This window comes from Paramormyrops kingsleyae, chromosome 2 (genome assembly GCF_048594095.1).
Source record: "Paramormyrops kingsleyae isolate MSU_618 chromosome 2, PKINGS_0.4, whole genome shotgun sequence".
NCBI classification, from domain to species: Eukaryota; Metazoa; Chordata; class Actinopteri; order Osteoglossiformes; family Mormyridae; genus Paramormyrops; species Paramormyrops kingsleyae.
The window spans coordinates 23,279,642-23,292,053 of NC_132798.1; the positions used below are offsets into that span (position 1 = coordinate 23,279,642).

At 46.5% G+C, this 12,412-nt stretch overlaps 1 protein-coding gene across 6 annotated transcripts in view; it reads right to left on the reverse strand.

Annotated features, from left to right (window-relative positions):
- Positions 1–12,412, reverse strand: part of pcsk5b (proprotein convertase subtilisin/kexin type 5b) — a 75,313-nt gene that overhangs the window by 35,857 nt on the left and 27,044 nt on the right. For all 6 annotated transcript variants that reach the window (XM_072708099.1, XM_072708100.1, XM_072708098.1 and 3 more), the window contains exons 7-10: positions 12,209–12,381; positions 5,790–6,002; positions 4,056–4,156; positions 1,313–1,416 (exon numbers count right to left, since the gene is read on the reverse strand). In XM_072708099.1, coding sequence (XP_072564200.1) covers positions 1,313–1,416; positions 4,056–4,156; positions 5,790–6,002; positions 12,209–12,381 — 591 coding nt within the window. The remainder of the gene's footprint in view (positions 1–1,312; positions 1,417–4,055; positions 4,157–5,789; positions 6,003–12,208; positions 12,382–12,412) is intronic.

The window sequence follows — 12,412 nt, forward strand, 5'->3', positions numbered from 1 at the left end:
GCAGTGCGGCACGCAAGTGAAGGGTTAGGGAGAGCAGAGGTGCAGGGAGGGAGGGGGGAAGGAGAGAGGGAACGCGGCAGGCTGACTGCTCCCCGGGAGTAACAGGCTGCAGCTCTGCTCCCCATATGGGGCGATTTCAGGGCACCGTTTATTTAGCTGCCTGTCTGTGTAGTTTACACTTCAAAGAGTTGCTCCAGGTGTTGGGAATGGGCTCCACATAGCAGGACACCCTCCCCACTGTTGCAGGCAGACAGACAGACAGAAATATCTTAAAAGTAAAAACAGGAACAGCACATCTGTGGCAGAACCTCTACAAAGTTTTCGGTTTATCTAGGGACCAGGTCAGTTAGGAAATGAAAAGACCAGAAAAGGAACAAATCTCAGATCTTGAGAAGGACAGACACGGAGGCCATCGGAAGTTCTCCGTCTGGTAAAGCGGCAGGCACCAAAAGGCCTCTTCCACACGTAACAGAAGCATAATGGAGTGAAAGGTCTTACTCCCAGTGTAATTAAGCCAGGCGTTCTCTGCTGTGCCTGTCAGAGGCCCTATATGAACACCCAGCCCCCAAATACCTCCTGCTTAATCTCTCTCTCTTTCTCTATCCCTCGAAAGTGGAGGCTGCTGGATCAGGTCCAGACAGGTCTGAAGTGCGGCTTGGCTGCCGCTCAGTCCACACACCGCCGCCCAGTGCCAACAGCGAGCCGCTTCCTCAGAAGGAGAGTCGCGGGGGAAGACCGACAGAGCCGGCCAGCAGTGGGAGGGGGGGTAGAAGCCGCATCCCCACCATGCGAGGCTTTTGGATCAGTAGTGCCACTCTTCCTGTGAGGCTACGCTAACACAGGCCCGTGAAGTCCAGCACAGTTAGCGTAGCGCTCCCTATAGAGTGCTCTCCAGCTCGTCTCGCTAACCTGCCCTGTGTTCACACGGAGGCAGCGCTGGATCCATCCCAACTGGCAGCAGCACCACACGGAGCGGAAAGAGAGATCAGAGGCCCGAAACCTAACCTGGGTGAAGCATCCAGCACGTAGCAGACACACAAATCAGAAGGTTAAGAGATGTCAACGTCAAACGACATCAAGCGTTTACAACAGGGTTTTCCAGTCTTATCCAGATTGGGCTGGTGTGTATATGGGTTTTTGGGATAACCTATAGATCAGCTGTTCAAACCCAGGTGCGAGGAGGATGAAGCCAATCGGTCCTCTAATTGGTAACCTAATTGGGGAGTTGCAGTGAAAACCCACACACACACACACACACACACACCGGTCCTTTGCAGACAAGATTGCCCACCTCTGGTTTAGAAGAACCTACCATTGTATCCAGCAGCATTGGTCTTCCAGTCAGGTGCGCTCAGGTGGCCAGCACGAGAGGTCTTCACAATGATGTGCTGAACATCTCTCCAGCTTAGAAGGGGACTGTGATAGATGGGGGAAGAAGAAGTCAAATAAATAATAAAAAGCAGCTAACCCAGGAACCGAGGTATGGTGGACAATTTCCAGCTCCTCCAACTAAATATCATATTATTAGTTTAAAACAATGAGCCAATCAGGGAATAGTGAGCAGAATCCCAGGAGTGCATGTATGAGTATATCCCATTATCGATTACCAAGTTACAGAAAGTTCTCCAAACTGCTCTCAAAACTGTGAACCGTTTGGTCGTTGACATGAAATGGTTCTTATAAAAAGGGAGATGGACCTCGTTCTAGGGAAGTTCTGAATGGCCGGCAGACTGCTGCTTCCTCACTGAAATAACGGGGACTGATCAGTGCCAAGCGAAGCTCCGGAGTACGAAAATAAAAAATAAAAAGACCTTTTAACTGTGAAAGCAGATGCAGAGTTAAGAGCTTCTGAGACAACAATCTACGTATTGCAGAGGTTATTGGGAGAAAAGCAGATATGCAGGCAGGATAAACTTGGATTATAAGTCAGCTTTGAAAAGAAAACCAATCTGAGGGATGGTCTAATGAATCCAGACAAATTTCGCAGTTACTGCTTAATCCTGAATATGAGACTCAAGCAAAATAAACTTCTTTGGTCTTATTTCCACATTTTAAGGGAGTAATCAACCTCTTTCCAGTTCTGAGAAACAACATATGGAGTGAATTTGTGCATACTGACTATTCAAGTTATACAAAGGTTCTTTTTTCCCAAACATACCTTAGCAATCTGTAATATTAAAGGGCATTATTGCTGGCAAAAATAATCAGTGAAAGCTAGAAAGATCTCCTGTTCGATACAATTCAGGATGGGTTCGAGTTTGCTGATCTGGATCTGAGACGTTTGGGTGAGGGGGACAGATGCGTACCTATAAAACGTTAGTGAGTGAGTGAGTGAGTGTGAGTGAGTATTATGTTTATATTACATTCTGGAAACAATGCCCCCCACAATGTGATAAAAACTTGTTATTCTGATGTTGTGGGGACTATTTTTCAGGTCCAAAAGTCTAATATTTTGTTTGGTTACTTATGGTTAGGCCTGGTTAGGGGTTAAGTTGTCATGTTGGGATTAGAGTTTTCCCCGTAGGAATGAAGAGTCCCCACAAAGACATAATTACAAACCTGAGTGTGTGTGTGTCTGTGCAATCATCACTTTGCATGCGTGTGACTGTTAATCTGCACGGATTGGCCACTGTTGGCCAGTGTGAGACTGGGGGGGTCTATTTTGACAGCGAGCCTCATGTTCTGCTTGGCCCTGCTGCTGCATGCTGGCTCGGTCCTGGGCAGATGGCACAGGCTGTGTGTTATTCGTGCCCCCCCCCCCCCCTCACTGAATTCACCCCCTTTACTCAGAAAGCTGTGATAGTGCAGAGGCTGGCCCGGGCTGCCCCTTCATCCCCCTCCCCTCTCACAGGACCACGCCCATCTTGTTAGTTTCCCGCCCGGTGTCACAAAAACTCTAAAAACAAACACAACGAAAACGGGCTCCCACCTTGTTAATATGTGCACTAATTCATTATTTTCTGAAGGCCGATGGGTTTTTCCTCTGAGAGCTACTACACTATAAACCATCATGCCACGCTGTGTGCAGTGTTTGTGCATTTGCGCATCTTTATTCAGACAGCCGATATTTTTAGTCTAAAAACTCCTTGCCCCTATATGTAGAGAAATCCAAGATATGTTCTGTACCCATACAATCTATAGCAAGGACTCCAGAAAGTTTTTAGATTCTACGTCCTTTAGTCCTTCAGAATGCAGGTCGGGAACGAGCCACGCCGGCATGTCTGGAAGTGGCAGTTTGGAAACGGAGCCGGTTGCCCATATCTGGTCTTGCACACCACTGTCACACCAGAATCGGTTAATAAAAATCCTTGCAGGGATTCACCCGGCGGCCACGTTTGAGAGCGTGACATCCGCTCAGCTGCAGAATGCTGGATATGGGGGGGGGACCATGTGTTCTGTCTCAACCACCCACCCCCCTCACCCAGCCCCCTCTTCTTGGGAGAAAAGAGCTGGTCTCATTTCAGCAGCCTGACAGGCATGTCATTGGTCTCCTCAGACAGAGGCCCCGTGCTCCTATCCACATGGTCCCACACAGCCGCCAAGCCACAAAACCAGACCCTTTCACAAAGCGATGCTGATATTGTTCATGTGATTCCAACTGCTGTTCATGGGTCTTAAAGATAAGCGACAAAAAAAGATGAATTTTTGGTACAAGGGCAGAGATTTTATAGGGGCCACAGCTAGTGAAATATTCTCTCAAGAAGCCCAAAAACCTCCTTTTGTTTTTTTCTGGGAAAAGACTCCAATAAAAGTAAAGCTTGTCACATTGAGGATATTAAAGGTCCACTTATGCTGAACGATATTTCAAATATGAAATGCTAATGAAAGGGGTTTCTCCATAGTCATGACCTTTCTCTACATCCCCGATATAACAGCGCTACCAAATGAGCGTCCTGTTTAATAAGCAGGAGGAAGACGAGGTCCAAAGAGCTGCATATGCAGTGGTATGTCACCAGGCGGCGCGGTACTGGCTGCCCAGGCCTGAAGGGAGCGGCTTCAGGAGCCAGTGACATCCGCGGCGGCCTTGAGGAGACCCGGCGGGGAAGGGGACTCACTTTGCTTCCAGGGCTAGGGCGATGATTCCAGCTGCCATGGGGGCCGAGGCAGACGTTCCCGTGTGACTGTCCGTGCAGCGCTGCCGCAAGTCCGTCGTGATCTGCAGGCGGAGGCAGAGAAAGAGTACAGGGGTGAGAACAAACAGAGAGGCCTCTTGCAGGGACCATCAAATCCTCTGGGGGAAAAAGCCAAACGTCAGGCCGTTTTAACGCTAGGAAATCACCAGCAGAAGAGCTGCATTAACATACATAATTTAAATCTATAAATATATAAACACTTGTGCTGCTGTACTACTAAATGTATGTTAAAAAGTTGGCTCAAAAATGAACTGTTCACGTAATTAATAACAAAAACAAACTCTTTAAAAATGAAATGGGCAACTCATTTTTAATCATGCTGGGGGTCGTATGAAAGGGGGGGGGGGGGGGGGGAGCGAGCAGCATTTCTCAGGGGAGACGGCAAATGCAGCTGCAGAGCACCTGCGGTTGGGGGAGATGAAGAACATGGAGGCTCGACTGCCCGTGAGCTCTCACCGCCGTTTCAGATAAGCAGAGCTGGCAGCACGAGTCGGCTTGCCTTTTGCTGCCCCCCCCCCCCCCCCCCACATGTTTCCAGAGTTTTTGGAGGTTCATCTCATCTTCTAAGGTTGTTCTTGACGCACCAGAAATTGTACTTCTCCGATTTTATATTGAACTGCTACTTCTGTGGTGCTGAACTCGAGCCTCCCCATAAACGCTGCGGGGGGGGGGGCAGCAAAAGGCAAGCCGACTCGTGCTGCCAGCTCTGCTTATCTGAAACGGCGGTGAGAGCTCACGGGCAGTCGAGCCTCCATGTTCTTCATCTCCCCCAACCGCAGGTGCTCTGCAGCTGCATTTGCCGTCTCCCCTGAGAAATGCTGCTCGGGTCTCTGGAGGTTTTCCCCCCGACATTAAATGAGTCTCATAAAAAAAAAACAGTGGATATGAGCCTCCGGCTGCATAGGTCATCGTTCACACGGTTAAATGGCCGGGTAGATAAATGCTTGGGATTTTACGAAATACACGGAAAATGCTCTGCTAGTTCAAAGCGATTACAGTAGAATGATAATATCGGAGATGCTAATTGCTCCTGCCTGGGAAATTTAGCTCTAATTAGCTCTAAACTGCCTGTCATTCCATTACAGTACATGGCAATGCCCACTCCAGCATCACAGCGAAAGGCACTGAGAGCCAGTTCTGTCCGTCCACCTTCTGGACGAGTCTTTTGCTTTTGGAAGAGTCCACTAGCATCTCAAGCAGCATATATTCTACCAGTTAAATACATAAAGGAAATCAGTGCCACTCCTACAAAATGTTGCAGCACGTGATGAAAACAGGAACCCAACAAGTGTTATGATGTGATACATTAATAATGTGAGGAAAGATTCAGTGAAAGGCAAATAGAAAATGACTTTAAAACGGTCATGGACTACAAGAATATGCAGGAATCTTATAATCCAGGCAGAGATGTCTGCAAGAACATGGCTAGAGGCTGTAAAGTTCCACACTGCTGGATTTCACCCTTGAGCTGCTATTGTCTGAAACTAATTTAGAAACTTCTTTTCAAATTCTTACCATGTCGTAAGACAACAGCTGACATTTGAGCAGTTACAACCACTGGGCGCTGATGTAATTTCCTTAAGCCTGAACAGGATTTACCAGGAGGGGCCTGGTTGAATCGACTTCGCAAAAGAAGCATCGCTTTGGAAAACTCACGATCTTCCGGTCGTAGTTCTCGCCGCTGCTGTAGGTGGTGGTGAGGGTGGAGGCGCACTCTTCCAGGTACCAGGGCTTCTTCCCACTCTCTGCTGTGCTGCTGATGGAGATGGTGTAGATGCTGTTGGTGTAGCCGTCACAGGAGCAATGGTCTCGACTCCGCCCTCCGTTTCCGGACGCCCATACGAAGATGGAGCCGCGGCCTTTCCGTCCCTGTCAGCAGACGACAGCAGCAGGTTTGCGGCCTTGGACCGTACACTTCAGTGCCATGAGAGCCTAGGAGGTTTATACAGCCAGCCTGCCCTAACTATCCATACATAAAAGCCATCTGTCACCATAACACACAGGGATCCACTTCCAGGCTAAGTAAAGCACATGCCCTAGGGGGTACGGTCCCGAGAAACCAGCAATGAAAACCGGATTCAAACCCAACTGCAACAGATAAACTGCACCTGGAGATAAGAACTAATTCCTAATAAAGAAAAAGACTTGAGCAGAGAAACAAGTCAGGGTTTAACCCATGAGACTCAAATTTTCTTTTAGTGCATGTTACCATCTAATGAACCTGGACCAAAATTTCAGTGTGGTGAAGTTTGACAGTTTTAACCGTTGCCAGCAACCCCCCCCCCCATCGGTAAATTTAAGGTGACCCAACTTTTTTTTTGATGGGTCACCGTTTTCTCCACATTGTACAGGTTTTTTTTTTTTCCACGCGTCTCGATGTTTTCATTATAGTTCGCTGGGCTTGGAGCCGACACACACACACACACACACACACACACACACACACACACACACACACACACACACACACACACACACACACACACACACACACACACACACACACACACAGCTTATAGATGCCAACTAGGCAACTTGCATGAGAAACCCTTTGAATTTCTACAGGAGGCTGACATCAACTGCAGACATGCCTTATGACTAAGATCTGGAAACAGCTGCCAATGACAACTCCTCAATAAAAGCAATTTACTCCGCTTATTGTCAAAACCCTTAGATCCCACAGAATTTGAATGCACACAAGATAAAAGCATTGCTATCTTATGCAAACGCCCTGCAACACAGTTGATGAGCTGCATTCTTAGATGATCAGGATAATTTACGTATAAACATGCGAGTTCCGATGCCTATTTTCTGAAGTATTTTTTTATAACAATTCAACCATGTTCCTTATAATTATAGTGAATAAAATAAAAGCAGTGTTCTCCTCTTGGGAACAGATAACACATTAACCTCTTTAAAAGTGCAACCAATACTTTAGGCAATTTGGCCGCAATGCCAGACAACACAAAAGTACCATTAAAATAAAGGTTTGACATTTGCCCACTTGTACGAGTCTCTCCACACTTATCCAACCTCTTTTTAGGCACAGATTTAAAAACAATATGTAAAACTATCCCTGCACCCACAATTTAAATGTTTAGTACATTCATGCCAAATTCAAACTTCATTTAATTTTTGAGTAAATCTTACTTTTTTCCCCCCCATTTACAAATATTTGTTTACAATAAAATTGTGAAGTCTGATTTGGGCTGCCATCCATATCACCTGCCCAAAATCATGAGCAGTTGTATTCTGCTGTATTCTCTAACTGAAACACACAAATTGAACCCAAATCAAAATTTTTCATAATAATTATTTGTGGTAGAAATCATTTTTCAATGGGAGAGAGCAACAGAGAGAAATTTTAACTTCTCAGAGATGTGATAACAGATATATACAATGAAAGAGGCTGACAGAACCAATAATAGCCTTGAATGTTCAAGACAACATACACAAAAACTAATGGTAAACCAATTAGTGCTTTAATATTTCAGACCACTGAGAATCTGGACCTTGCAAACTTCCAAAGTTGCAACTCTGTTTGGGTCACTGAACACAGACAGCTGTGAAGTAATCTTTCAATCACCCCATAGGAATATTTCCCGTTTGCCATTCGCTTGTGAGAAACTTGAAAAGCAGACCTACCAATCCGGAAGCTCAGTAAGACATGAACATATCACCTTCATCGTTTATGGGTGGGAGATGCTTACGAAGACCTTTCCGACGCAGTTATGTAGCCAACATGGCCGACAGGGATGTCTTGGTGAGGTCTTCTTCCGGCCAGTGCTACCCTCCGTGCCTCGCACAACCACGCGTCCCCTACAAAGGCCTCAAAGTGCGATTCATTCCAGGTTTTCTGTGGACGCTGGCTGAATGTGATCTTTGTCATCTCCGTCCTTGAGTGCTGGCTGCCTGGCTCAGCTGACGGAGACAATTAATGTATGCGGCTCCTTGAGGCAGGCTTGTCGTGAGCTGGCTCCGGGTCGCTTATTCAGAAGCTCTTTAAAAATATATTATGCAAATGTGAACGCTGCCGGTTTAGCATGCCCGTGCGAGCGCACGCGGCGGTAGGGGAGCCTCACAGGGACTGGCTAACCAGCTGCACAAAGACGGAAAATGCCCCCTGCCATCAATTCTGGGGATCATCGCAATAGAGCCTCCCATCTTCAAACGGGCACATCACGAGCCTGACTGCAGGGGGAAGACACAGGGAACGCGACTCTCGCAAATCAGGCAGCCGAATACAGAAGCTGAGTTTAGCCTCCCCGCTGGTGCAAGAGTTGCTGCGTATTATCATCTCACAAGCTCACGGCCTTCCTTCCATCCCTTAATCTTGCTTTAAAAATTTCCTCATGATTTGAAAGTAACCTGTGGATGATGACAAACTTCTGTTATGACCAGGGGAGACGGCGGAAAGTTATCATGGAACCCTGAGCTTAAAGTTATCGATGCGATTGGACCTGCGACGGTGACCGCTGCGAGAGACACTGCTGCATGCCGCCCTCTCAGGAAATGTTCCCAAAACAAAGAGCAAGAAAAGAGAGAGAAAAAAAAAACACCACTGTGGATGTTTCATTAGTTAAGAAAAAAGTGCATAAAATGAAAAGCTTCCTTTTATCTCATCCCTTCTATCCAGCCGTATAAATCCTCCTTGGTAACAGGATGCCAAGATATATCTGATTATATCATAATAAAAATTAACAGACCCTTTCAAGAAAGCACAGGCTACATTTTAGAAGTTAAACATCAATGAGAGCTGAACAACACGGCGCTACTATATCCTGAAATTGAACACCATGCAGCCATTTTTCAAGCTAAGCTTTCTACATGACAGGAATGACATTTCCCCGGTAGTGTGTGAGGAAATGCATCTTACAAAGGCAAACTCCTCAATGGTCTCCTGACAATGCGGCAAAGGTACAGTAGGAACTAAGGCAGGCTGACACCCGAGTAAAGGACATTAGGGACCGGATGAAGCAGAACTTCCTTCTGGCAAACTCCGATATGACAAGACGGCTGTTACTGCATCTGCAGAACAACATGCACATCAAATTATTCTGGCACATCGTCTTAAGCTGAATCTTAAGCTGAACCTGTCTGGATACCACAGTCAGGAGACTTCGGTTTGACAACCGAGAAGAACCTCCCATTCATAAATAAGAAATTCTTTACGTCCTTCTCTTTTTGCAAGCTTCCAGAGAAATATACCATCTCTGAGCGATTCAGACACGCTGGTCCATGCCGTTCCAGGTGTTTTCCGGAACAGTCCCCAGGGGGTTCAGGAAGCAGCTGCAAGAGCTTTTTTAACTAAAAATGTGAACATTAGTCCCATACTGACCTCCCAACTCCTGCTGCTTTTCAAATTGAGAGGAAAAGTATAAAATATTACTTCTCACTTCAAAAGCCTTGAAAGGACTTATATCAAGACGACTTAGAACTTACTTCAAATCATTTCTCTTCTTACTTTAAAGTCAGCCCTGTAATACAGAGGTCCGATCATACAGAATGATCTACCTGCTTATGCCTCAGATTCAAACACTGTCTACATTAAAATGTAGAATAAAAGCCTGTTTGGTTAAGTCTCCTAGAGTTAGGGGGGCTGAGCAGAAGCTGTGCTTTGACCATAGGCCTCAGCAGGAAGACACCCTTCCACCGCAGAAGATCTAAGCCTACTGGCTATTGCATGGCCCGCTTTGGCGATGACTGTCTCAAGTCTCCCTTGTGGTCACACAGATGAACGAATGAATGAATGACTGACTTATATAGTGCTTTTCAAGACACAAATTGCTTTACAGAACCAATGGGGAGCCACTTCAACCACCACCACTGTGTAGCCCCCACCTGGATGATCAAAGACAGCCATTCTGCACCAGTATGCTCACCACACAGTAGCTAAGGTGGTGAAGGGCCAGGAGAGAATTCACCAGTTAGATATAGGGGGTGATTAGGAGGCCAGATCTGAAAGGGCCACAGTGGGCAGTTTTAGCCAGGACATGGGGGTACCACCCCTACTCTTCCGCAAGATGGCCAGGGATCTTTCATGATCTCAGAGAGTCAGGACCTCGGTTTTACATCTCATCCGAAGGATGGAACATCGCCTACCTCTCTTTATTACTCTACCATAACATATTTCACTGGGGTTATTCATTACTGCACATGGTCAGCTTCAGTACAACCTATTCATCAAAAAAACTTTTTTAAAAAGATAAAAAAAAATACTTGGGGCATTTTTCCACTTTCCCTTCTGTCTCCCCCTTGGGGCTATCTGGTCGAGCTAACAGATCATCAACTGGACCCAGACATCCGGCTCGCAACAGCGTCCATGGAAGGGATCCACATTCTGGCACAATCCAGAGTACTGACCGTCTTCTGCACAGAACGCCGCCCCGAGCAGCCACACCGCAGTCACGGACCCCAGGCTCCAGCTGTCCACATAAACACATGGATCACCTCTATTTTATATGCCGTCTAGACTTGTTTGCTAATTTTATATACTGTTAACTCACTGTCTTCCACTTCTGGGGGACAATTTAAATTTTTCTATATAATTTTTATTTCCATCTTGGATCCCAGTTCTTTTAATACTCCCTGGTAAACTTCATTTCAAAGTGCTTTGCGACACCTCGCTTGTGTAACAGATAACACCAAATCAGCCTTGACTTAATAGACTGTCTATTGCCATGCACTGTCAAAGACGGCGAGTGATTGTACTCTACATCTTGCTTGCAACTGCAGTGTAAATAATTGCTAAAAGAAAGCTTTGACAAACAAACGTTGCCGTGCCAAAGAACTATACACAACAGCATTTCACTCACACTTGTGTATCTCAACCCGAGACATGTTTCTCGCGTGTGCATTATATCTATAGTAAACACGTCTGGGTATTTACAGTCGCACACAGCAAAGATGGTGCTGCTGTACTCTGCAGTATTTCGGAACCTCAGGTGGAGTTCTAGACCATGCGGCCCCCATATGTGACTGTACAACAACGGAACCCTAAGCTCTCAACAGCGGGGGTACAACATTTATATAGTTCCTATAAATGTACGCACATTAGCCTAAATCATCTGCGTTATGCTCATGCGAAATGCAGTAGTTGTGCGTAATGCAGTTTTAAAAGCATAAAAAAAGAAACAGATCACAAGGGCAACTGCACTTTCACAATCCATCTTAAAGTCCCACAATGCCTTTGAGACCAAGTGACATTTCACATTAGCTTAATTTCCATGGACAGTGCATGTCGTCGCCTTTGTATCGACACCACAGATGACCAAAGGCAAAAAAAAACAAAAAAACACAAGGCTGTGAAACCGGTGACGATATCAGGATTTAAGATACCTGGTTACACCGAATTCCACTGTTTGACCCTGTTAAACCCAGCCACCTCAGCCTGGGTCTCACCTCTGCAGCCACCGGATCAGCATGTGGACATATGAACGCAAACAGCAATGCAAGGCTTCCTTAACAACACCCTCTACCCCTACAGAAAGCGCCATGCTACCTGCACCCTCAGGACAACAGTATGACACAGCCCCGAAAGAATTCCCCTTTTCCAGCTTCACACTTCCTCTCATTAGAGACACATGCACACTTTTGAAGTACCGAACCATTTTCTTGGGTCAATTCAAACCTTCTGTCCTCCATTTAAAATATAGTGTAATAAAATGTTAATCAGTCTAGCCTGTCTGCAAATGAAGAGCAACAGAGATTGTCCTGTTACGTACAGCCCAGCCTTTGGCTGAACCGACCTCTCTGGAGGCTTTTCTGCAGTCGCTCACATGTAATTCTGGACATATTGCCGAAGTATTAAAGAGGAACAATATCAGACTCTGCTGAACCTTGAGAGATCAATATGTAACCTCATAAAATTCACACAGCGTCCTCTCAGACACGACTACTAGAAGGAAAGCATCACTCAAGACTATGGGGTCGAAACTAAGCAGGAGAAAGAACTCCAAGCACCTTGGAGAACCTCATTTTCACACTAGGCATTCTCTGGGCGTCTGATGGATCTCTGCACGCCAGGAACCACGCGGATTGTCGGAAAGGAATGAGAACGGCGGACAAACAAATACCATACGGATGCCGTTCTCGAAAGCCTGGCGGGCGAGGGAGGCGGGACCATCCACGGTCTTGCCGTCGTCGTCTGGCCCCCAGCTAGCACTGTAGATGTCGATGTGCTGGGGCTGAAGGCTAAGGGACTTGGCCTCCACCATGTCGGTCACGTCGCCGTCCAGCATGCGCACACCTACGCGAGGAGGACCTGGTCAGCGAGGTCA